Source organism: Scyliorhinus torazame, chromosome 22 (genome assembly GCF_047496885.1).
Source record: "Scyliorhinus torazame isolate Kashiwa2021f chromosome 22, sScyTor2.1, whole genome shotgun sequence".
Taxonomy (NCBI): domain Eukaryota; kingdom Metazoa; phylum Chordata; class Chondrichthyes; order Carcharhiniformes; family Scyliorhinidae; genus Scyliorhinus; species Scyliorhinus torazame.
This window is the reverse complement of record NC_092728.1, coordinates 27,579,219-27,605,703: the sequence shown is the minus strand read 5'-3', so window position 1 is coordinate 27,605,703 and position 26,485 is coordinate 27,579,219. Positions and strand designations below refer to the sequence as shown.

General features: G+C 49.9%; 1 protein-coding gene across 4 annotated transcripts in view; it reads right to left on the bottom strand.

Annotated features, from left to right (window-relative positions):
• Positions 1 to 16,948: 16,948 nt before the first annotated feature.
• The window catches only part of LOC140398979 (serine/threonine-protein kinase A-Raf-like), a 222,328-nt gene continuing 212,791 nt past the window's right edge, over positions 16,949 to 26,485 (bottom strand). For all 4 annotated transcript variants that reach the window (XM_072488001.1, XM_072488002.1, XM_072488004.1 and 1 more), the window contains 2 exons: positions 21,650 to 21,784; positions 16,949 to 18,892 (listed from right to left, as the gene is read on the bottom strand). In XM_072488001.1, the coding sequence (XP_072344102.1) occupies positions 18,752 to 18,892; positions 21,650 to 21,784 (276 nt within the window). In that variant the 3' untranslated portion in view covers positions 16,949 to 18,751. The remainder of the gene's footprint in view (positions 18,893 to 21,649; positions 21,785 to 26,485) is intronic.

The following is a 26,485-nucleotide window of genomic DNA, read 5'->3' as shown; positions in this document are numbered from 1 at the left end:
GCATATAAAAAAGAAATCTCAACCAGACTCCAGTAGCAACAATCAGTCTTCAGGAGCAGCAACCAGAAGCATCACAAAAAGAAATACCCAGCCAAAGCTTCAAGGAGGGTCTGCAGGCTCCAAAGTCATTCAGGACATGGGTAAGTAGATGTGAACTGCAAAGTTTTCAAACAAGAGTTTGAACAGTATCTCTCAGCCTTAAATCTGCACGCAGTCAATGAGAAGCGAAAGATTGCACTGTTACTCACTTTGGCTGGACCACAGACTATTGAAGTGTACAACTCACACTTTGAGAATGGAGTTGAAAAAAATAAGTTTGAAGTGGTAATGAAAAATTTGATAGCTAATGTGACCTTAAAAGAAATGAGTATCTGAGTAAACGACTGCAAAAGCAATAAAAGGCAATGCTGGAAGATTCCATTAAAATGGCCCGTGTGAGTAAAGAATCTACAAATAGATATTCCAAAATGTTTACTCCTGAAAGTGGGGAGAAAATTCTTAGCTCTATTGAAGCTGTCGCGCAGCTAGAAATTCAACATGCTAAAAATGCGTGCAAGCGCACCAAAATTTAAAAAAAGAGTTCGCATGTGCGCGACCAGTTCGCACATGCACTCATTGAAAAAAGACAGAATCCGGTATTTGACGAGCTGCGCATGCGCAGTCGAAGTTTGTGCATGCCATCACTGATTTGATGAAGTACAGACTTTATAGCTACGCCCACTTAAGAAAGAAATGCCTTGCAATCACAAGGCAGAACATTGCCTGAATTTAAACAAACAGCTGAAGAAGGCTTTTGTAGCAACATTGAACAAGAAATTTACAGCATGAAAGTTATAGATTATCATAGAATTTACAGTGCAGAAGGAGGCCATTCGGCCCATCGAGTCTGCACCGGCTCTTGGAAAGAGCACCCTACCCAAGGTCAACACCTCCACCCTATCCCCATAACCCAGTAACCCCAACCAACACCAAGGGAAATTTTGGACACTAAGGGCAATTTATCATCGCCAATCCACCTAACCTGCACATCTTTGGACTGTGGGAGGAAACCGGAGCACCCGGAGGAAACCCGCGCACACACTGGGAGGATGTGCAGACTCCGCACAGACAGTGACCCAAGCCAGAATCAAACCTGGGACCCTGGAGCTGTGAAGCAATTGTGCTATCCACAATTCTACCGTGCTGCCCCAAGTCCCTAGAAGGGGGCAATAAAAGACTCCACAGAAAGAGTACTGAAAGATTCCAGAAAGAGAGCAGCGAAAGACTCCAGAAAGAGAGCAGTGAAAGAAAATAAGAACCAATATTAGAATACAGAAAGTAACCCATACATTGAAGACTATTATTCAGTTATGGCAGAAATATTTGGCATGACTGATCATTCCGTCAACAACATGATTGAAAATCCAACTAGCACTCTACTAAAGGTAGATGAATCCAAAACATTGATGGAATGGCAGACTGTTGCAACATCGGCTGACAGTAATCTGACAAATGAACAAGACGACTATGAAAGTCTATCTAGTTTAGTTCCTAAGCCAGAAGAAGCAGACTATGAAGTTCTATCTCGTACATTTGCTGAGCAACAAAAAGAAGACTCGGAAGGTCTAACCACTATATTTGTGAATAGTGCTGAAGTGATCACAAGTAGCATACAAGCTGTGCAGGACAAAAGCGAGACTGACAGATCTCAGCTGGTCTGTACAACAGAACATGATAATCAGAGTGCAACAATGAACAAATCAATTGAGAGTGCATCAATCGTGAACAGCCTGCAAGAAACTGACATCTTGGCGAAGGTGACTCCAGATGAGAAACACCAAGAGCAACGATACATCAGATCATCCACAGGAACCTGAGATCATAAAGTGATAATAGTACAGATTAACTTGCTTACCTTGCAGGTCAGCTGTTGAGTTCGGGAGTGAGAGCTGGGACCTTAGAATCAGCGCGGGAATTTTGAAAAAGCGCGGGGGCTGCGAGGCAGAGGGGACCGTTTAAAAGGTCGCTGCCTGTGGTGAGGTGACTACAGATTAACAACTTACTTACCTTGCAGGCCAAGTCGATTTCAGCAGGAGCGGAGCAGGCTAGTCCATTTCAGGGAGGTGAGTTTCTCCTTTAAATTTTTTTAAAAATTCTAGTGTTTAAGGTGGGAACAGGAAGTCGACCCGCGGACTTCTGGGAAGTGCAGGGATCCCCTGCGGTCGTTCCCCTGAGAAACAAGAATACCGTTTTGGATACTTGTGGGGGGGGGGGGGGACTTACCAGGGGTAAGCCATGGGGTACGGGCCTCTGGCACAGAGTCTGTCCCTGTTGCTCAGAAGAGAAGGGGGGAGAGGAGCAGAGCATTAGTAATTGGGGACTCTATAGTCAGGGGCACAGATAGGAGATTTTGTGGCAGCGTGAGAGACTCACGTTTGGTATGTTGCCCCCCAGGTGCAAGGGTACGTGATGTCTCGGATCGTGTTTTCCGGGTCCTTAAGGGGGAGGGGGAGCAGCCCCAAGTCGTGGTCCACATTGGCACTAACGACACAGGTAGGAAAGGGGATAAGGATGTCAGGCAGGCTTTCAGGGAGCTAGGATGGAAGCTCAGAACTAGAACAAACAGAGTTGTTATCTCTGGGATGTTGCCCGTGCCACGTGATAGTGAGATGAGGAATAGGGAGAGAGAGCAATTAAACAAGTGGCTACAGGGATGGTGCAGGCGGGAGGGATTCAGATTTCTGGATAACTGGGGCTCTTTCTGGGGAAGGTGGGACCTCTACAGACAGGATGGTCTACATCTGAACCTGCGGGGTACAAATATCCTGGGGGGGAGATTTGTTAGTGCTCTTTGGGGGGGGTTTAAACTAATGCAGCAGGGGCATGGGAACCTGGATTGTAGTTTTAGGGTAAGGGAGAATGAGAGTATAGAGGTCAGGAGCTCAGATTTGACGTCGCAGGAGGGGGCCAGTGTTCAGGTAGGTGGTTTGAAGTGTGTCTACTTCAATGCCAGGAGTATACGAAACAAGGTAGGGGAACTGGCAGCATGGGTTGGTACCTGGGATTTCGATGTTGTGGCCATTTCGGAGACATGGATAGAGCAGGGACAGGAATGGATGTTGCAGGTTCCGGGGTTTAGGTGTTTTAGTAAGCTCAGAGAAGGAGGCAAAAGAGGGGGAGGTGTGGCGCTGCTAGTCAAGAGCAGTATTACGGTGGCGGAGAAGATGCTAGATGGGGACTCATCTTCCGAGGTAGTATGGGCTGAGGTTAGAAACATGAAAGGAGAGGTCACACTGTTTGGAGTCTTCTATAGGCCTCCAAATAGTTCTAGGGATGTAGAGGAAAGGATGGCGAGGATGATCCTGGATAAGAGCGAAAGTAACAGGGTAGTTATTATGGGAGACTTTAACTTTCCAAATATTGACTGGAAAAGATAGAGTTCGAGTACATTAGATGGGTCGTTTTTTGTACAGTGTGTGCAGGAGGGTTTCCTGACACAGTTTGTTGACAGGCCAACAAGAGGCGAGGCCACATTGGATTTGGTTTTGGGTAATGAACCAGGCCAGGTGTTGGATTTGGAGGTAGGTGAGCACTTTGGGGACAGTGACCACAATTCGGTGACGTTTACATTAATGATGGAAAGGGATAAGTATACACCGCAGGGCAAGAGTTATAGCTGGGGGAAGGGAAATTATGATGCCATTAGACAGGACTTGGGGGGAATAAGGTGGAGAAGTAGGCTGCAAGTGTTGGACACACTGGATAAGTGGAGCTTGTTCAAGGATCAGCTACTGCGTGTTCTTGATAAGTATGTACCGGTCAGGCAGGGAGGAAGGTGCCGAGCGAGGGAACCGTGGTTTACCAAAGAAGTGGAATCTCTTGTTAAGAGGAAGAAGGAGGCCTATGTGAAGATGAGGTGTGAAGTTTCAGTTGGGGCGATGGATAGTTACAAGATAGCGAGGAAGGATCTAAAGAGAGAGCTAAGACGAGCAAGGAGGGGACATGAGAAGTATTTGGCAGGAAGGATCAAGGAAAACCCAAAAGCTTTCTATAGGTATGTCAGGAATAAGCGAATGACTAGGGAAAGAGTAGGACCAGTCAAGGACAGGGATGGGAAGTTGTGTGTAGAGTCTGAAGAGATAGGCGAGATACTAAATGAATATTTTTCGTCAGTATTCACTCAGGAAAAAGAGAATGTTGTGGAGGAGAATGCTGAGCTCCAGGTAAATAGATTAGATGGCATTGAGGTACGTAGGGAAGAAGTGTTGGCAATTCTGGACAGGCTGAAAATAGGTAAGTCCCCGGGACCTGATGGGATTTATCCTAGGATTCTCTGGGAGGCCAGGAAAGAGATTGCTGGCCCATTGGCTTTGATTTTTATGTCATCATTGGATACAGCAATAGTGCCAGAGGACTGGAGGATAGCAAATGTGGTCCCTTTGTTCAAAAAGGAGAGCAGAGACAACCCCGGCAACTATAGACCGGTGAGCCTCACGTCTGTATTGGGTAAAGTCTTGGAGGGGATTATAAGAGACAAGATTTATAATCATCTAGATAGGAATAATATGATCAGGGATAGTCAGCATGGCTTTGTGAAGGGTAGGTCATGCCTCACAAACCTTATCGAGTTCTTTGAGAAGGTGACTGAACAGGTAGACGAGGGTAGAGCAGTTGATGTGGTGTATATGGATTTCAGCAAAGCGTTTGATAAGGTTCCCCACGGTAGGCTATTGCAGAAAATACGGAGGCTGGGGATTGAGGGTGATTTAGAGATGTGGATCAGAAATTGGCTAGCTGAAAGAAGACAGAGGGTGGTGGTTGATGGGAAATGTTCAGAATGGAGTTCTGTCACAAGTGGAGTACCACAAGGATCTGTTCTGGGGCCGTTGCTGTTTGTCATTTTTATCAATGACCTAGAGGAAGGCGCAGAAGGGTGGGTGAGTAAATTTGCAGACGATACTAAAGTCGGTGGTGTTGTCGATAGTGTGGAAGGAAGTAGCAGGTTACAGAGGGATATAGATAAACTGCAGTGCTGGGCTGAGAGGTGGCAAATGGAGTTTAATGTAGAGAAGTGTGAGGTGATTCACTTTGGAAGGAATAACAGGAATGTGGAATATTTGGCTAATGGAAAAGTTCTTGAAAGTGTGGATGAGCAGAGGGATCTAGGTGTCCATGTACATAGATCCCTGAAAGTTGCCACCCAGGTTGATAGGGTGGTGAAGAAGGCCTATGGGGTGTTGGCCTTTATTGGTAGAGGGATTGAGTTCCGGAGTCAGGAGGTCATGTTGCAGCTGTCCAGAACTCTGGTACGGCCGCATTTGGAGTATTGCGTACAGTTCTGGTCACCGCATTATAGGAAGGACGTGGAGGCTTTGGAACGGGTGCAGAGGAGATTTACCAGGATGTTGCCTGGTATGGAGGGAAAATCTTATGAGGAAAGGCTGATGGACTTGAGGTTGTTTTCGTTAGAGAGAAGAAGGTTAAGAGGAGACTTAATAGAGGCATACAAAATGATCAGAGGGTTAGATAGGGTGGACAGTGAGAGCCTTCTCCCGCGGATGGAAATGGCTAGCACGAGGGGACATAGCCTTAAACTGAGGGGTAACAGATATAGGACAGAGGTCAGGGGTAGGTTCTTTACGCAAAGAGTAGTGAGGCCGTGGAATGCCCTACCTGCTACAGTAGTGAACTCGCCAACATTGAGGGCATTTAAAAGTTTATTGGATAAACATATGGATGATAATGGCATAGTGTAGGTTAGATGGCTTTTGTTTCGGTGCAACATCGTGGGCCGAAGGGCCTGTACTGTGCTGTATTGTTCTATGTTCCATGTTCTAAACATCAAAGGACACTGATGGTATAATGGTTGAAAATGAATCAGACAAGCCAAAAGGAATGGATCTTGAGCAGACAAAAAGTCACTACGGAACAACAGTCTGTACACAAATGTATGGCTGTGAAACTGAAGGACAACTGAAGAGCAGAGTCCAATGCAATGACAAAGTGTTTGAACTCGCAGTCACACTTGACAGGCCATGCAATATGGAAAACAATCCAGGTGGCAACCGAGCAGGACAGTGTGTGAAAAACAGCTACCGGTCGAGGTAACATGAACAAATGCGTGTGTGGACAATACAAAGTTCACGCATGATGGCACCAATGCCAGGAAGAACAGGACACTGTTTAGACAAAAAAATAAGTCATTCTCATTAATTTAACAAGTTAGTATTTGCTCAAAGACCAGAAACCAAAGAGTTTTTTTTAAGGAAATGGACACACAAAATCAACACCACAAGGACAGAAAAAAGAACAGTTAAGACAACAAAAGTGGGTAGTTCAACCAGTAGATCACCTGATTGATTTGAGCTGATGCCGTCTTAGTTATGTACCACACTATTAGAGTGAAGACTGAGTACAGACTCAATTTGTGGACTGTAAAAAGTTTTTTTTAAATGTTAACTGCTGTACAATATCAGTACTCAATTACATGTAAAGAACATACAATGCTCTTACTATACACATTAGTAGAAATCTCCAAACATCTTTGAAAAATAGGAGGATGTAGTGATATGTATATTGACTGGGATGTAAAGAGTTAATAAGTTAATGATAATGCTTCTTATCACCAGAGGGAACCTCAGAACAGTCATATATATATATATATATATATATATATATATATCATGTGACTTGGGGATTCTGGGATAAGATAGTGAGGCATGAGAGTGGGTGTCTCTTGAGAAAGTCTGCTCGTTCGAGATAGCATAGTTTAATATAGAAACCTTCTATTTTAGGAAAGTGAACACATCTTAGTTAGTAATGTAATCAATTTATAGTTTTGTTTGTTAACAAAGCTTTGTATTCTTTATTCAACACTACGCATCCAAGCCATCCAAGTAAAGCAAAACAGAGAACACAACGAGAGAGAAAGTGTCTGGAATTATAAGAATAGAGAGAGAGAGTGTCTGGAATTATAACAATAGAGAGAGGGTGTCTGGAATTATAACAATATAGAGAGAGAGTGAGTCTGTCTGGTATTATAAGAATAGAGAGAGAGAGAGTGTGTCTGGAATTATAAGAATAGAGAGAGTGTCTGGAATTTTAACAATAGAGAGAAAGAGTGTGTGTCTGGTATTATAAGGAGAGAGAGAGAGAGTGTCTGGAATTATAAGAATAGAGAGAGAGAGAGAGAGAGAGAGAGAGTGTCTGGAATTATAAGAACAGAGAGAGAGGGAGTCTGGAATTATAAGAATAGAGAGAGAGCGTGGGAGAGTCTGGAATTATAAGAATAGAGAGAGAGAGGGGGAGTCTGGAATTATAATAGAGAGAGAGAGAGAGAAAGAGAGTGTGTGTCTGGAATTATAAGAGTAGAGTGATAGTGAGTGCCTGGAATTATAAGACTAGCAGACAGGGTGTCACAAATTAAGTTTGGTGGTATGGTGGCACAGTGGTTAGCACTGCTGCCTCAAGCTCCAGGGACCCGGGTTCAATTCCAACCTCGGGTGACTGTGCGGAGTTTGCACGTTCTCCCAGTGTCCATGTGGGCTTCCTCCGGGTGCTCCGGTTTCCACTCACAATCCAAAGATGTGTAGGGTAGGTGGATGTGCTATGCTCAATTGCCCCTTAGTGTTCAAAAGATTAAGTGGTGTTACTGGGATAGACTGGAGGCGTGGGCTTACTTAGGGTGCTCATTCCAAGGGCCAGAGCAAATTTGATGGGCTAATGACCTCCTCCTGCATGTAGAGATTTTATGATAAGAATAGAGAGAGTATCTGGGAATACAAAATAGAGAGAGGGCTGGATTCTCCATCATTTAGACTAAGTGTTGCTGCTGGTGCAGGATTCGTGGAGTTCTATGACAGCAAAGCTGGCGCCGCGCCTGGACCGATTCAATTAGAACAAAGAACAAAGAAAAGTACAGCACAGGAACAGGCCCTTCGGCCCTCCAAGCCCGTGCTGACCATGCTGCCCTTCAAAACTAAAATCTACTACACTTCCTGGGTCCGTATCCCTCTATTCCCATCCTATTCTGTATTTGTCAAGATGCCCCTTAACTGTCATTATCATCCCTGCTTCCACCACCTCCTCCAGCAGCGAGTTCCAGGCACCCACTACCCTCTGTGTAAAAAAAACTTGCCTTGTACATCTCCTCTAAACCTTCCACTCGCACCTTAATCCTATGCCCCCTAATATTGACTCCTCTACCCTGGGGAAAAGCCTATGACTATCCACTCTGTCTATGTCCCTCATAATTTTGTAGACCTCTATCAGGTTGCCCCTCAACCTCCGTCGTTCCAGTGAGAACAAACCGAGTTTATTCAACCGCTCCTCATAGCTAATGCCCTCCATACCAGGCAACATCCTGGTAAATCTCTTCTGCACCCTCTCTAAAGCCTCCACATCCTTCTGGTAGTGTGGCGACCAGAAATGAACACTATACTCTAAAGTGTGGCCTAATTAAGGCTATATACAGCTGCAACATGACTTGCCAATTCTTATACTCAATGCCCCGGCCAATGAAGGCAAGCATGCCGTATGCCTTCTTGACTACCTTCTCCACCTGTGTTGTCCCTTTCAGTGACCTGTGGACCTGTACACCCAGCTCTCTCTGCCTTTCAATACTCTTGAGGGTTCAACCATTCACTGTATATTCCCTACCTGCATTAGACCTTCCAAAATGCATTACCTCACATTTGTCCGGATTAAACTCCATCTGCCATCTCTCCGCCCAAGTCTCCAAACAATCTAAATCCTGCTGTATCCTCTGACAGTCCTCATCGCTATCCGCAATGCCACCAACCTTTGTGTCATCTGCAAACTTAAATTACTGTTAAGGGGCTCGCACTGGCGCCATGTGTAGCACAATCGATTCCAATGAGAAATGGTGCCGGATTCACCGGGTCCAAGATTGACACTCAGGGGGCTGACAAGCTGCAGCCATGTATACACACTTCACTCCTCACACAGACCACCCAAGTCAACAAGATGGCAGCACTGACGCCGAGCTGGAGACACTCCTGGATGCAATGGAGGAGAGGCGCCTGACCCGGCACCCCGGCCCGGGAGGGAGGCTATTAGCTGCCGCCATTCGTTGTAATGGGCGCGGGTGGCAGAGGCAGTTAGCAGCAATACCATCCGAACTGGCCAGTAGTGCCAGAAAAAACTACACAACCTCCTCAGGGCGGCAAGAGTGAATAGGCAACACTATACCCCTGGCACCAACACGTGTCCCACACACCCGTAACCTGTACCACCCCACCCAACATGGAGGATGGCAGAACCCCCACCCTGCACCACATGCTGGCACCCATACCAGCCGCCATGGCCGGGTGCCCTGGCCACTGAAGCCACCAGCTACCCACCCTCTGGGCTGCATGTGTCGGACTGTCTAACACTGTTGCTTACTGTTTTCCATCCCGCGCCCCCCCCTTCCCCCTACCTGCCCCCAGAAGAAGGGCCCACATAACTGCCGGGCGCGGAAGGAAACTGGAGGGGGACCATCAGACCTGCAGTCCCTGACCATGGCAGAAAAGAGGGTCTTGGATGTGGTCGGTGGCCCGGAGGAAAGGGAGGTCACCATGGTGGAATGTGTCAAACCTCCCCGACATCACCCTCACCTTCACTCCTACCCCCATCCCCAGCACTCACATCAACTTCACCCCGACACCACTCTCACTCCCACCCTCATCCCTAAAGCATCCTCACTCCCAATCCCACCCCTACCCCCCCCCCCCTCACTGACCTTGCACCCCACCCTCACCATACCATCACCCACCACCCCGCGGTCTACTCATGCGTCTCGTCTTGTGTCTTTCAGGATCTGAAGATGGGGCGGTCCATCTGGTGTCCCCCACCCACAGCCAGTGTGACAGCCGTGTGAGAGGAATTTGGACAGCAGACCTCGACCCGAGACGCCCGGAGCTCGAGTCTGAGGATGGCACAGATTTCCCATCACAACTGTCTCCAACACCCTTCATCGTCCAAGGCACACACGTCGGTTGGGCACTTTAGTGAAGAGGCTCCTGGGACACTATCTGATCCGGTACAGCAGGTGGAGGTAGAAACACCCAAGGGGGCAGGCAGTTGGAGGGCAGGCCGACCCCAGGAACTAGTTACTGTCTAAATGAGATTCGGGCTTCTGGAATGGACAGTCCCATCGATTGTGTCGCAGAGCCAGGGGCTACATGAGGGGCTGTCAGCGGGCATCCAGCACCTGAGATGCAGTTGGAGGATTCTGGCCATGTGTGCCCCCCAGGCCAATACTACACAGGTGACGTAGCCCAGTTGCCATTTGGCATCACAAGGGAGGTGAAGGTGATGGGGCCTGCGACTCCCGCAGAGTGGTGCCGCACCTCGGACCCTCCTCCCTCCCCCCCCCCCCCCCCACCCCCCTCCCCAATCCCTGCCGTATCTGGTTGGCAACGGGCAGAACAGGGTAGCACCATGCCAGCTGGGACACCCGAGCAGCGGCCGGGTCCATCCAGGCCCGGTCTTCCAAGAAGTAGGCCACCAACGGGGCCAAGATCGCAGGGCGAGAATCGCAACAGGCCACCTCCACTCCTGTTGTACCATCTGGGGATCCACAAAGAGGTAGCATTAGGGTCCATAAGGCCAGAAAATTAGCCATCACTTACGTTGGCTCGGGTGTAGGGCACAGTTTACTTATAGGGGCTAGGGCACTAATCTGTAAATATTTGATCACATTAAAACACCTGTTACCCCTGTTACAACATGCCTCGGTTCAGTCAGATGGATGGGAAGGTGGGCTGGTCTGGGCTGGCCAGAGATAGGATGCGGGGGAGAAATGGGCATACTTTGTGTGTGACCTGAGCTCCCCATCCTTCCCTCTGACCCCCACAGCCATCACCCCAGGGACGCCGCTGTTGAGTAAAGGGAGAATTGCGATTTGGCCTCAAATCGGTGCCCGTCACGATTTTGACGTCAGAACCTATTCTCAGCCCAATTGCATTTCACGATTTCGGCATCAGTCAATGGTGAATTCTGCCCAGTGTGTCTGGAATTATAAGAATAGAGAGACCAAAGCCTGGAATTATTTTTTTAAAATAATAAATTTAGAGTACCCAATTCATTTTTTCCAATTAAGGGGCAATTTAGCGTGCCCAATCCACCTACCCTGCACCTCTTTGGGTTGTGGGGGCGAAACATGGGGAGAACGTGCAAACTCCACACGGACAGTGACCCAGAGCCGGGATCGAACCTGGGACTTCGGCGCTGTGAAGCTGCAGTGCTAACTCACTGCGCCACCGTGCTGCCTTGAGCCTGGAATTATAATAGAGAGAAAGTGAGCCTGGAATTCTAAGAAGAGAGTGTGGGTCTCATCCAGTCTATTGCAGTTTTCAGTGACGGTCCCTCTGTGTCTCAGCCCAGTGTGCGTCCCTCCTAGCCCAGTGTGGGTCCCTCTCACTCCAGTGTGAGTCCCTCTCACTCCAGTATGGGTCCCTCCTCGTCCAGTGTGTGTCTCAGTCCTGTGTCGGTCCCTCCTAGTCATGTGGGTCCCCCTCACTCCAGTATGAGTGCCTCCTCGTCCAGTGTGTGTGTCTCACTCCTGTGTCGGTCCTTCCTAGTCCAGTGTGGGTCCCTCCCAGTCCCTCTGTGTCTCCCAGGCCAGTGTGGGTCCCTCGGTGTCTCCCAGTCCAGTGGGTCTCTCCCAGTCCAGTGTGGGTCCCTCGGTGTCTCCCAGTCCAGTGGGTCTCTCCCAGTCCAGTGTGGGTCCCTCCCAGTCCAGTGTGGGTCCTTGTGTCTCCCAGTCCAGTGTGGGTCTCTCCCAGTCCAGTGTGGGTCTCCCGCTCAGTCAAACGTTGGTCCCTCCCAGTCCTTTGCGGGTCTCTCCGTTCTGACTGTTTCTCACAGAACAGTGCAGTCTCAAGTTCACTGCTGACTTCTCCCAACTTTATTGTGGGACTCCCCCCCCAGACCAGTCCGTTCCTTACCCAATCCAGTGCAAATCACTCCCCGCCCGCCCCCCCCCCCCCCCCCCCCCCCCAGCCCAGTGTGCTTCCCTCCTAGGCCAGTGCTGACTTTTATTTTAAGAATTGTTTAACTGCTAATTGAAAAGGTATTTTCTGCGATGTTAGTGTAGTTACTCCTGTGTTAATAATAAAGTTTGTTTTTCTATAAAAGATGCATTTTGGTAGATCAAATCAGGGCAGGACCTACTCAGTTAATGATGGAGAGTTTGGGAGAGTTACAGAACAAAGAGTGTACTAGGTGTACAGGTTCATAGCTCCTCGATGGTCTGAGTTACAAGGAGAGGCTGGATAGGATTGGACTTTTTTTCCCTGGAGCATAGGTGGCTTAGGGGTGATCCTTACAAAGATCTATAAAATAATGAGGGGCATAGATGAGGTAGCTAGTCGACATCTTTTCCAAAGGTAGTCTAGAACTAGAGGGCATAGGTTTAAGGTGAGGGGAGAGATACAAAAGAGACCAGTGGGGCGGGGGAGGGATTTGCACTGGATTGGGTCTGGGAGGGAGTCCCACAATAAAGTTGGGAGAATTCAGCATTGAACTTGGAGACTGCACTGTTCTGGGAAAAACAGTCAGAACTGGGAGAGATCCGGGGGCAGCACGTTAGCATAGTGGTTAGCACAGTTGCTCCACAGCTCCAGGGTCCCAGGTTCGATTCACCGCTGGGGCACTGTCTGTGCGGAGTCTGCACGTTCTCCCTGTGCCTGCGTGGGTTTCCTCCGGGTGCTCCGGTTTCCTCCCAGTCCAAAGATGTGCGGGTTAGGTGGATTGGCTATGCTAGATTGTCCTTTGTGTCCAAAACATGTTAAGTGGGGGTTACAAGGATAGCGGAGATATGTGGGCATCAGTAGGGTGCTCTTTGTAAGGGCTGGTGCAGACTCAATGGGCCGAATGGCCTCCTTCTGCACTGTAAAAGTCTATGACTCTATGAGGGGAAATGTCTTCACACAGAGCGTGGTGAGCATCTGGGACGGGCTGGAACATTAACTTTTTTAAAGGACAAAATTGTAAGAGTTATATTGACAGGGTGGGTATAGAGGGATATGGGCCAAATGTGGGCAAGTGGGACTAGCTTAGTGATAGAAACTGGGGGCATGGACAAGCTGGGCCAAAGGGCCTGTTTCCATGCTGTAAACATCTATGACTCTAAAACCCGTCCGACCATTCACCCGGACATACACATGACAGACATACAGTAAGGGTAGGAGAAGATTTTTTGAAAAAGGGGATTAGAGGAAAAGGTTTGAGAATAATCTTAATGCTGCGGTTGTGGCCTCTGGGGAACAGATTTATCCAAGAGATTCACGTCAGCGCAGATTCGTCCTTCGACCACCGCATGGAGTTTTTTTCTTACAAGTGATCCAGGTCAGTGCAATTCTAACTTCTGACCACCAGATGGAGCTGTACACAGGCGATTCAGATTGATGCACTTCTGACCTTGAACCATCAGATGGAGGTCCCATATCCCTGAGAAATTACTGCGGCTTCATACCTGAGGAATCACTGATTTTTCCCTTTTGTCTGATTTGTTTATGGGAACTCCACAATATTACAGACATAGTCTGCAGTTTGGGCTCTTTCCAGTCATCCAGACAGAAGATTAAAAGGTTATAGAGCGGACTCTTATCCTATCCCACGTTTGGAGGATTGCATTGAGAAAGTGGGACAATCCGCTTTTATTTCCAAATTGGATTTACTTAAAGGTTACTGACAGCTACCTTTATCCGAAAAGGCGAAGGAGATTTCAGCTTTTGTGACTCCAGATAGTACATACCAATTCAAAGTTATGCCATTTGACATGAAAAACGCCCAAGCCACATTTCAACGGTTAACTAATACAGTCGTTTCAGGATTACCCAATTGTGTGGTGTACATCGACGATCTGATAGTTTTCAGCCCAACATGGGCAGAACATTTAAAACATCTGGTGGAGTTATTCGATCGACTTCAGGAGACGGGTTTGGTGATAAACCAAGCCAAAAGTGAATTTGGAAAAACCCGAATCACTTTCCTTGAGGAGTTTTCGATACCCTCGAGACAAAGGGAAATAATGCGATTTCTTGCCATAAGTGGATTTGATCAAACATTTGTGCAAGAGTTTTGTAGCGCAACTGCTCCACTGACGGGCTTGCTGAAGAAACGTATTGAAAAATTTCAATGGACAGCGGAGTTTCAACATGCATTTGACTGCCTGAAAGCTGTGGTAACCGATACTCCTGTATTGGAGAATTGCAAGGGACTCTGTGATCAGATTGAACTGAAGTATCTAACTTTAAAGAGAAATGCCGAGGCGTAGAGGAATGGATGGATCGTGCAGAGACTTTCTTGCTCAAAGGAACTGTCAATTGGGAAAGATTTCGGTTGGAGGAAGAAGAACTAAAAAAAAAAAAGGACTATATTACCTGTTTGTGTGTGTTGTTTATTTGAACCGGTAAAGTGTTTTTACCATGTGCATTTCTTAATTGATGGTGCAAAGGTGAAAAATTAAACGATCTTGAAGTTGACGGTTTATTTTTTTTTCTTGGGGGCAGGTGTCATGTGAGAGTATCTTTAAGAAATGGATGTTTAAGCAATGTACCTTTAAGAAATGGAGCTGATCATATGACTGAAGTGATGTCAGAGGGTGGGGGGAGCTGAGCTCACTTCTGCTTTTGGTTTCAGTTTGAGGCAGCTGGGAGTGGCTGTGTGTTTTGCCGTGAGCTGCAGGAAGAAAACACAGAGCTGGTCTGTTGATGTCTGCAAATCCAAAGAGTATAAAGATATTGAATGTAACCTCAAGTCTGGTTTTGAAGGTCTGAAGTCTTTTGGATGTTTAAAGGAACAGTTTGAAGGATTATTTAGTGTTGTAGTCTTTTGGGGTTATATTTTGAAGTAATGGGCGTTAAGATATTCAATGTTTGTTTTTAAAAAGGTTGAGTTCATAGAATAAACATTGTTTTGCTTTAAAAACCATTTGTCCATAATAGCTGTATCACACCTGGAGAGTACGGTGTGTGCTTCCCACACCACATTCGATTAAAAGTTGTGGATCGGTTGAACTCCATGAAACACTTTGGGGTTCTGTAAGCCCGGACCCATAACAGCCTGAGTAGAGTGCTCTTTCGGAGGATCGGTGCAGACTTGGTGGGTTGAATGGCTCCTTATGCACTGTAGATACGCATCTCCTCCTGTCGACAGTCCCTTGCTTTCAGGCCGTGGAGGTGACCTCACTCTCCGAGCTTGCTAACCTAATATGCACCTTCCCTCTGCCGATTGACCCGCCATTGGTGTCCGTGCCTTGAGTTGCTGGGGGCCTTAAACTCTGGAATTCTCTCCCTAAACCTCTTACCCCACACCCCTCCTCCTTTTAAGAATCTCCTTTAATCTTACCTCTTTAACTCGGGTTTGCACTCACTTTCCAGACGTCTCCTCAGAATGCTTGGTGTCATACCTGTGTTCGATCAGTGTGCCTGTGAGGCATCTTGGGATGTCTTACTCTGTTAGTGCTATATCGATGCAATTAAGTTAAGGACCTTGAGGTTAGATGGTTCTTCATACATCTGCAGATGCCAGAGAACGCTGCGTATGTGGGAGGGCGACACTTGTGGTGGAGACAGGGTTGGGACAAGAGAAATTGTGTGGTCACAAACCAGTGAAAACAGGTAGTGAAGTACACAGATTGTAATGAAGGTATGTATGCCCAGGTGGCAGTGAACCTACAAGCATTGGTATAGGAAAGGTACCTTCAGTCTAACCCCTGTCCTAGTAGTGTTTGATGGGGACAGTGTAGAGGGAGCTTTACTCTGTATCCAACCCCGTGCTGTACCTGTCCAGGGGGTGTTTGATGGGGACAGTGTAGAGGGAGCTTTACTCTGTATCTAACCCAGTGCTGTGCCTGTCGTGGAAGTGTTTGATGGGAGACAGTGGAGAGGAAGCTTTATTCTGTATCTAACCCCGTGCTGTACCTGTCCTGGGAGTGTATGATGGAGACAGTGTAGAGGGAGCCTTATTCTGTATCTAACCCCGTGCTGTACCTGTCCAGGGGGTGTTTGATGGGGACAGTGTAGAGGGAGCTTTACTCTGTATCGAACCCAGTGCTGTGCCTGTCGTGGGAGTGTTTGATGGAGACAGTGTAGAGGAAGCTTTATTCTATATCTAACCCCGTGCTGTACCTGTCCTGGGAGTGTTTGATGGGGACAGTGTAGAGGGAGCTTTACTCTGTATCTAACCCCGTGCTGTACCTGTCCTGGGAGTGTTTGATGGGGACAGTGTAGAGGGAGCTTTACTCTGTATCTGACCCCGTGCTGTACCTGTCCTGGGAGTGTTTGATGGGGGCAGTGTAGGGGGAGCGTTACTCTGTATCTAACTCCGTGCTGTACCTGTCCTAGGAGTGTTTGTTCTTGATAGCCGATGCTTGAAGTGTTATTTAAGCAGAATAACAGGATGAATGGAAAATGAAGCGGGCAAGCGTCGTACTGTCACTCGGCTCCCACCGGCCAATCTGCTTCCAATTGGTATGGGAGGAGATGGGGACGACACAGTGGTCAGCACGGCTGCCTCTGCACCACAGACCTGGTTCGATTCCAGTTTTGGGTGACTGTCTGTGTGGAGTTTGCATGTTCTCCCCGTGGCTGCGTGGGTTTCCTCTGTGTGCTGCAGTTTCCTTCCACAGCCCAAAGATGTGGTTAGGTAGGATTACACGGATAGGATGGATGGAGTGGGCCTAGGTAGTGTACTCTTTCAGAGGGCCAGTGCAGGCTCGATGGGCCGAATGGACTCCTCTGCACTCTAGGGAATCCGTGGATTCTATGGAGGAGCGCAGACATTCAGGAATATTGTACAGGTTCAACAATTCAGTTTAAAATAAGTCTTTAATTCCAGCAAATTAGGAATGAGAAACGTGGAAACCAAGCCAAAAATAAAAACCCATAAAAATGTTCTGTAATCTCTCCAAGAGAAACACACGTGCTGTGGGGATTGGAGGGGGCGGGGGCGGGGGGGGGGGGGGGAGGTCTACAGTCTCTGAAGGTAGGGCGGTGGGGGAGGTTTACAGTCTCTGACTGTGGGGGGGGGGGATGTGAGATTTATAGTCTCTGTGGGAGGGGCGGGGACGAGGTCTACAGTCTTTCATTGTGAGGGGGTGAAATCTACAGTCTCTGACTGTGTGGGGGGTGAGGTTTATAGTCTGACTGTGGGGGGGGGGGGGTGAGGTCTATAGTCTCTGACTGTGGGGGGGGGGGGGTGAGGTCTATAGTCTCGGACTGTGGGGGGTGATTTCTACAGTCTCTGACTGTGGGGGGGTGATTTCTACAGTCTCTGACTGTAGTGGGCGGGGTCAGGTCTACAGTCTCTCACTGTGGGGGTGGGTTAGGTCTATCGTCTCTGACTGTGGGGAGTGGGGGTCTATTGTCTCTGACTGTGGGGGTTGGGGGTCTATTGTCTCTGACTGTGGGGGGGGGGGGTGATGTCTAGTCTCTGACTGTAGTGGGCGGGGTCAGGTCTAGTCTCCAACTGTTGGCGATGCAGGGGGGAGGTGGGAGGTGAGGTACACAGTTACCAAAAGTGTGGGATGAGGTCTACAGTCTCCAACGGTGGTGGTGGTGGTGGGGGTTCTCTAGTCGGCAACTGTGTGTGAGGAGTGGAATAGTGAGGTAAAGTCTCCCCCTGTGGGCAGGCTGAGGTCTACAGTCTACAGGGGGTGAGTACTATAGTCTCCCACTGTGGGTTGGGGGTTTTGGTCTACAACCTCAAACTGTGGAGGAGGTGGTGAGGTCTCCAGTCTGCAACGGTGGGGGGTGAGGTCTCCAGTCTGCAACGGTGGGGGGTGAGGTCCACATTCTGTATCAGTGGAATGGGTGGGGGGTGGTGTGATCTACTATCTGCAACGGTTGGGGAGGGTGGTGGTGAGGTTTACAGTCTGCAACGGTGGGGGGGGGGGTGGTTATGTCTGTAGTCTGTAACGGTGGTGGGGAGGAGGTCGACAGTCTAATGGTGGAGGAAGTGAAGGCTACAGTCACCGACTCTATCGAGGCAGGGTGGGTAAGATGTCCCTAGTCTCTGACTGTATTGGGGGCTGGGGTGGGGAGTGTAGAGGTCCCCAGTGGAATCCAGCACTGTGAACGAACGGGGCACAGGGTTTGTGCAGAGGTCTATCCTTTGGGGTAACCATGCTCACCAGCTTTCACTCTGGGCTACCTGGCTCTGGATTCTGGAGTTGTCAAGGTTAAACCAGCTGCGATCCCAGGAGAGCCTGGGAGCAACCTTGGCCCTCCGATTTAAGGAGGGGTTGGGCGGGGTGGGGGAAACACAGATCCTTTCAATGAAGAACCTCTGACCCCAGGCTTAAAAGCAAACCCCCGAGGCACGGGATCACCACCGCTCCTGAAGCCCAACCAGTGTCCCTGCCCTCATCCTGCGCACCCCCCCCCCCCCCACGCCCTTCACACCCCATCTCCAGCTACAAGGATTTTAAAAGTTCCCAGCCAAGTAGAGGTACTTGACAAAGCTGGGAGACTGAAGTCCCTCAGGAAGAGATCGCTGCTGCTTTGCTGGGTCGAAGAATATGTGAAGGAAATAAAAATAATCTATAAAGATCGCTCTCGAGGCCTCTGTTAGGCGGTCGAGCACAAAACGATAATGTCCCGCTTCCTAGAGTCAACGTCACTGATCAGAAAATTTACACGAGTGAGGTTCGAAGGCGGCGCTTTCTCCAGCGAAAGACGTTCTTCTCCTCTGTGAGGCAGTTCCTGCACCCCCTACCACCTGCTCGAGAGGTGCTGGCGGTGGGGGTGGGGCAGCTCGCTTCTTATGAAGGCACGAGGCGCGATGTGGTCAGAAGAAAGGGGTTGATGTCCTCGGCCTGCACAGCCCGGTGCATCGAGGGTTCCGAGGCGCTCCGCTCAATCTTTGGGAGGGCGTGCTGCAGCATCTCGACGGAAGCCAGAATCTACAAGAATGAGGTAAAGTGATTGGGGCTCACATTTCATTCACAAACAGATCAGCAGCAAAAGACACAAAATACAAATGTCCCTTTTAACTCGGAACCTGTACATAACCTTGGTTAGACCACACTTGGAATACTGTGCACAGTTCCTGACTCCCTATCCCACTTGGAATACTGTGCACAGTTCCGGTCTCTGTATCCCACTTGGAATAATGTGCACATTTCCAGTCTCCCTATCCCACTTGGATTACTGTGCGCAGTTCTGGATTCCGTCCCACTTGGAATACTGCGCACAGTTCCTGACCCTGTGTCCCACTTGAAATACTGTGCAGTTCCGGTCTCTGCATCCCACTTGGATTACTGTGCGCAGTTCTGGATTCCGTCCCACTTGGAATACTGTGCACAGTTCCTGACCCTGTGTCCCACTTGAAATACTGTGCACAGTTCCGGTCTCTGCATCCCACTTGGAATACTGTACACAGTTCCGGTCTCTGCATCCCACTTGAAATACTGTGCACAGTTCCGGTCTCTGCATCCCACTTGGAATACTGTACACAGTTCCGGTCTCTGCATCCCACTTGGAATACTGTGCGCAATACCGGTCTCCATATTGCACTTTGAATACTGTACACAGTTCCTGTCTCCGAATCCCACTTGGAATACTGAGCACAGTAACCTCCTCCAACCCCTGCAGCCCTCCCTGTCTCTGGACCCTCCCCCAACTCCTACAACCATCCCTGTTTCTGTATCGAGACCGGGTAAGGACAGCAAAGTTCCCTCCCAAAAGGGACATTAGTGAACCAGATGGGGTTTTTACATCATAGAATCCCTACAGTGCAGGAGGCCATTCGGCCCATCAAGTTTGCACTGACCCTCTGAAAGAGTACTTCACCCAATCTCACTCCCCCACCCTATCCCATTAACTACTTAATCTAACCTACACATCTTTTTGGATACTAAGAGGCAATTGAGCACGGCCAATCCACCTAACCTGCACATTGTTGGACTGTGGGAGGAAACCGGAGCACCCGGAAGAAACCCACCCAGACATGGGGACAATGTCCAAACTCCACCCAGACAGTCACCCAAGGCCGGAATTGAACCCGGGGTCCTTGGCGCTGTAAGGCACTGTGCCTCTAAGTTACTGCTTATTATATGTTCATGTAATAAATGTTACCTTGCTGCACACAGGATGAAAGAGTAAACAAAGCTCTTATAAATCCAACCTTTTCCTTGCGATTTGGGGGCTTAAAAGGAAGCAGTAAGTGGCTGAGATAACTTCTCAGTTAGTGGTGGAAGTGCCCGAAGATGTCTCTCTTGGAGCAACATGCTTTGCGGTTAATACGAATTAGGAGCGGAAATGGGCCTTTCGGTCCCTCCAATCTGCTTTGTCTTCTGATAAGATCATGGCTGACCTGATTATGGCCTCTACTTTCCTGTCTACCCCAAAACACTTTGACTCCCTTGTTAATTAAGAATCTATCTAACTTGGCCTTAGAAAACACTTAATGACCCAGCCTCCATTGTTCTCTCAGGAAGAGAATTTCACAGACTAATATCCCTCCGAAAAAATGTCATCTGTCTTAAATGAAAGAGACCCCTCATTTTTAATCGGAGTCCCCAAGTTCTAGTCTTTCCCACAAGGGGAACCATCTTTTCAGCATCCACCCTAAGCCCCAGTAGGATCTTCGGTGCTTCAATAAGTTCACCAACTTAATCTTCTAAACTCTAAGATGGATCTAGGTCAACTTTTCCTCATAAGACAACCGTATCATCCAGGAATCAGTTGAGTGAACCTTCTCTGCATTGCTTCTAATGTCCTTTCTCAAATAAGCAGACCAAAATTGTGCACACGGCTCTAGAGGTGGCATCACAGACACCCTGTACAACTGTAGCAAAACTTCCCTACTTCCATTCCCTTTGCAATAAATGACCACGTTCCATTGGCTTCTGAATCATTTTCTGTACCTGCATACTAACGTTTTGTGATTCATGTGCCAAGATACCCCCATCCCTCTGGATTTCAGAGTTCTGCATTCTCTATCATAGATTATAATAGAATTTACAGTGCAGAAGGAGGCCATTCGGCCCATCGAGTCTGCACCGGCTCTTGGAAAGAGCACCCTACCCAAGGTCAACACCTCCACCCTATCCCCATAACCCAGTAACCCCACCCAACACTAAGGACAATATTGGACACTAAGGGTAATTTACCATGGCCAATCCACCATCATTTAAATAATGTCTATTTTTCCTGCCAAAGTGGACAAGTCACATTTTCTTGCATGATGTTCTGTCTACCACATTTTTGCCCACTCACTTACCTATCTTTGCTGTCTCCTTATGTCCTCTTCACAACTTATTCTCCGATATATCTTTGTGTCATCAGCAAGTTGTGCAACCGTACGTTTGATCCCTTCACCCAAATCATTGCTATAGATTGTAAATCAATTGATGATAGTTCCACGGTCACCGTGACTGAAAGGAGCTTTACCGATTGCCGCAAAAATGTTAACAATTCATCCAGTCCACTAACGTCCTGTGAGGGGAGGGAAATCTGCCCTCCTTACCCCGGTCTGGCCTACTCGGAACTTCAGATGTCTCGTAAATACGGTCTAAAATGGCTGAGCAAACCACTCTGGTGAAGGACAATTAGGGATGGGCAGCAAATACTGACCTTTGCCCAGCAAGGCCCACATCCCAACAAAGAATAACTCTTCAAAAAAATTCTAAGTCTGCAGGGGAGGAGTGAGCAATTACCTGGATAAACAGAGGCCTTTCATCGCGTTTCACTTTTATACAGTCCACAATCAGTCGTTTCATTGCCTTCGGACAGTTGTTGTACACCTTACCGAGATCAGGGGTGAGGTATCCGCGGCCCACCATGAAGATGATCTGGGATAGAGGCATCGAGTTAGTACCCATTTGTCACTTATTTCTGCCACTGGCTTTATCAGCACCACGTCCACCACCTTCGACATTCACTCCCTCCACCCACTGACGTACAGCAGCAACAGTGGTTGCCATCGTCTATTGTAAGGGCTTTCCATTTATTCCCTAATTTCCTATTTCTTTTATTTTGCAGTTATTAGTTTTGATCCATGGATGATTAATGGACATGTGTGTTCAAGTCAAGCAGGGTTAATGGACATGTCATAGAATCACAGAAACCCTACAGTGCAGGAGGAGACCATTCGGCCCATTGAGTCTGCACTGAAAGACTCTGAAAGAGCACTCTACCCAGGCCCATTCCCCCGCAGACCCGTAACCCCATCCCTGGACACTAAGGGCCATTTATCATGGCCAATCCACCAAACCTACACAGCTTTGGACTGTGGGAGGAAACCGCAGCACCCGGCAGAAGCCTACGCAGGCATGGGGAGAGGGTGCAGACTCCACACAGTTGTATGTCTAAGGCAAGCAGCAGAATTCAGAAGTTAGTGGAGAGAATACTACTTCCTGCTGGTTTGAACAGAAGGCCTCAGACTTGTTAGCACCAAAGGGAGAGGGATAGGGCTGGGACTCGATTTCATTGATTGGCTAGGGGTGGCAGAAAATTGACGAAAAAAGGCTGTACTCTGATCGGTAACGGGTGGTGATTGTGATCCTATCCCAGTGGAATGCTTTCCAGAGTCCTGTTTGATCCTGTTGGCACAAAGGCCAGGTCCTGCGACACTCTTTCCTCTGTGTTTCTATCCAGAAAGCCTGTGGGTGCTGCATTTATGAGCATGCAGAGAACCTGCGTGAATCTATCTTCAGAGAAACCATTACAGGCTGCAAACAAAGATCTGAACCTACATCAATCCAGAAAAGCGATGAGTGCTGTGTCCATGAAACTGTAGAGAACCTGAGTGAATAAATCTCCAGGGAAGACCATCACAGGCTGTGGGCAGAGACTTTAACTGGCAAGCATGCTGTGAAGGAAGGTGTGCTAAAAACCACTGTATGAAACAAAATCATCTTTTTCCTTTTGTTTATTATTTTTACCCCTTTCCACCCCTCTGTCTTTGTCTGTCTTGTAAGTTTGTGTAAAGGGTGGGGGAAAGTTAAATTGGGGAGTTAGGAATTAATTTATAGTTAACCAGTTGTATTTGTTGCATATTGCATAATAGTTCTTGTTATAATAAACAGTATTTAAACTTACAAACCTGGTGACTAATCATTGGGCAGTCAAGTGCCAAAGACTTTGGGTATTGTTGTAACAATTATTGGTTAATTCACTTGTATTGCGACTCCGGGACAAGTGGAGCTGGAATTGACCGTGCACTTGTCCAGGGTGTTGTAACACAAGATGTACAGTAGTGAATCACCAAGTTTACTGCGACAGCACCTTTCAAACCAGCAAACAATACTGTCTGGAAAATGGGCAGCAGACACATGGGAACACCAGAGCCTGGAGGTGCCCCTCCGAGTCACTCGCCATCCTGACTTGGAAATATATCAGCTTCACTGGTCCTTCACTGTCGCTGGGTCAAATCCTTGAACTCCCTCCCTGAAAGCATGGTGGGTGTTCTGACACCACACGGGGACTGCAGCAGTTCAAGATGGCGGCTCACCCATCGCCTTCTCAAGGGGCAATTAGGGATTGGGCAATAGACGCTGGGCCCGGCCAGCGAGGCCCACATTCCATGAATGACTTAAAAAATACCTCCTGGGCTCCTAGTCCATTGCCTACTCTGCTCCTCAGGCATTTGGTCTTTCATTAGCCTCCTTCCCTGATCACTGGACAGTCATCGATTTTTTTCCCTGCGTTCCTGATCCATCAGATGACTACCTCCACTGGCTCAGGTCTGGCTCCTGTCTCTGAGTCAGAGGATCGTGTGTTTGAGGGACCACTGCATTTACATGAGCCCCAAATTCCGGGATACCCTCTCAAAAGACTCTGCGTTCAGTTCGTAACACTATCCAGAGTTGAGTCAAAAGGCTGAAGGTTCAAGTCTCACACCAGGTCCTAGGCAGGAAAACTGGCAACACATCTGTGCAGAAATGAGGGAGTGTCGCACTGTCAATTTTCAGGGTTGAGGGACCATCCTTTTCCCAGCCCCCCGACAAATTTGTCAGGGGGCTGGGATCAAGTAAGAGATTCAGTGCTGAGGGAGCACCACAATGTCTGTGCTGCCGGGCTGCCCGTGCTGACCCCCCGTGCTGCCGGGCTGCCCCCCCGTGCTGCCCGGCTGCCCCCCTGTGCTGCCCCCCTTCCCCTGCCCGGTTGCACCCCTGTGCTGCCCCCCTTCCCCTGCCCGGCTGCCCCCCTTCCCCTGCCAGGCTGCCCCACTGCCCGGCTGCCCCCCTTCCCCGGCCCCCCCCTTCCCCTGCACCCCTTCCCCTGCCCGGCTGCCCCCCTTCCCCTGCCCGGCTGCCCCCCTTCCCCTGCCCGGCTGCCCCCCTTCCCCTGCCCGGCTGCCCCCCTTCCCCTGCCCCCCTTCCCGTGCCCGGCTGCCCCCCTTCCCCTGCCAGGCTGCCCCCCTTCCCCTGCCCGGCTGCCCCCCTTCCCCTACCCAGCTGCCCCCTTCCCCTGTCCCCCTTCCCCTGCCCGGCTGCCCCCCTTCCCCTGCCCGGCTGCCCCCCTTCTCCTGCCCGGCTGCCCCCCTACCCCTGCCCCCCTTCCCCTGCCCGGCTGCCCCCCTTCCCCTGCCCCCCTTCCCGGCTGCACCCCTTCCCCTGCCCGGCTGCCCCCCTTCCCCTGCCCGGCTGCCCCCTTCCCCTGCCCCCCTTCCCCTGCCCGGCTGCCCCCCTTCCCCTGCCCCCCTTCCCGGCTGCCCCCCTTCCCCTGCCCGGCTGCCACCCTTCCCCTGCCCGGCTGCCCCCCTTCCCCTGCCCCCCTTCCCCTGCCCGGCTGCCCCCCTTCCCCTGCCCGGCTGCCCCCCTTCCCCTGCCCGGCTGCCCCCCTTCCCCTGCCCGGCTGCCCCCCTTCCCCTGCCCCCCTTTCCCTGCCCGGCTGCCCCCCTTCCCCTGCCCCCCTTCCCCTGCCCCCCTTCCCCTGCCCGGCTGCCCCCCTTCCCCCCTTCCCCTGCCCGGCTGCCCCCTTCCCCTGCCCCCCTTCCCCTGCCCGCCTGCCCCCTTCCCCTGCCCCCCCTTCCCCTGCCCGCCTGCCCCCCTTCCCCTGCCCCCCCTTCCCCTGCCCGCCTGCCCCCCTTCCCCCCTGCCCGGCTGCCCCCCTCCCCCTGCCCGGCTGCCCCTCTTCCCCTGCCCGGCTGCCCTCTTCCCCTGCCCGGCTGCCCTCTTCCCCTGCCCGGCTGCCCTCTTCGCTGCTGGGCTGCCCTCTGTGCTGTCGGGCTGCCCTCTTCGCTGCTGGGCTGCCCTCTGTGCTGTCGGGCTGCCCTCTGTGCTGTCGGGCTGCCCTTAGTGCTGCTGAGCTGCCCTCTTCCCTGGTTCCGTGTTCATCCCTGATCCTATTCTTCCCAGGTTCCATCTGTCCCTGATCCTCTTCCCTGGTTCCCGGACTCTTTTCCCCCATTCCTTGCTTGTCCCAGACTCTCTTCCTGGTTTCATGGTCCGTCGCTATCCATCCCTGATACTCTCCCGTGTTTCCCCGTCCATTAATGACTCTCTTCTCCTCTTCATTGTTCGTCACTGATCCTCTTCCCCATTTCTCCGCCCTCTTGCCCCACCGCCCCTGATTCTCTTCTTCATTACAATAATAATCTTTATTAGTGTCACAAGTAGGCTTACATTAACACAGCAATGAAGTTACTGTGAAAAGCCCCTAGTCGCCACATTCTGGCGCCTGTTCGGGTACACTGAGGGAGAATTCAGAATGTCCAAATTACCTAATAGCTGACCTACTTGTGGGAGGAAACCTGAGCCCCCGGAGGAAACCCACGCAGACACAGGGAGAACGTGCACATTCCGCACAGACAGTGACCCAAGCCGGGAATCAAACCTGGAAACCTGATGCTGTGAAGCCATATGCTACGGTGCTGCCGATATCCCTCTCTTTCTCTGATTCCTATTCTCCATATCCCACTCTGTCTATCATCCTCTTCCCCGGTTCGCTGTCCGTCCCAGACCCTCTTCCCCTGCCGTCCATGATCCTCTTCCCCGGTTCAGAAGGGAAGGAGGGAGAGCAGGAGAGCAATAGTTATTGGGGACTCGATAGAGGGACAGATGGACGGTTGTGTGGCAGCGAAAGAGACTCACGGATGGTATGTTGCCTCCCGGGTGCCAGGGTCCGTGACGTCTCGGACCATGTTTTCAGAATCCTTAAAGGGGAGGGGGAGCAGTCACAAGTCGTGGTACACATCGGTACCAACGACATAGGTAAGAGAAGCGACGGGGATTTAAAACAGGAATTTAGGGAGCTAGGGTGAAAGCTGAGAGCCAGGACAAACCATGTTGTCATCTCTGGTTTGTTGCCGGAGCCACGTGCTAGTGAGGTGAGGAACAGGGAGAGAGTGCAGATAAACACGTGGCTGCAGGGATGGTGTAGGGGGGAGGGTTTCAGGTACGTGGATAATTGGAGCACATTCTGGGGAAGGCGGAACCTGTACAGACAGGACGGTTTGCACCTGAACCAGAGGGGCACCAATATCCTGGGAGGGAAATTTGCTGCGGTTCTTCGGCAGGGGGGGGTTTAATACTAATTTGTCTGGGGGC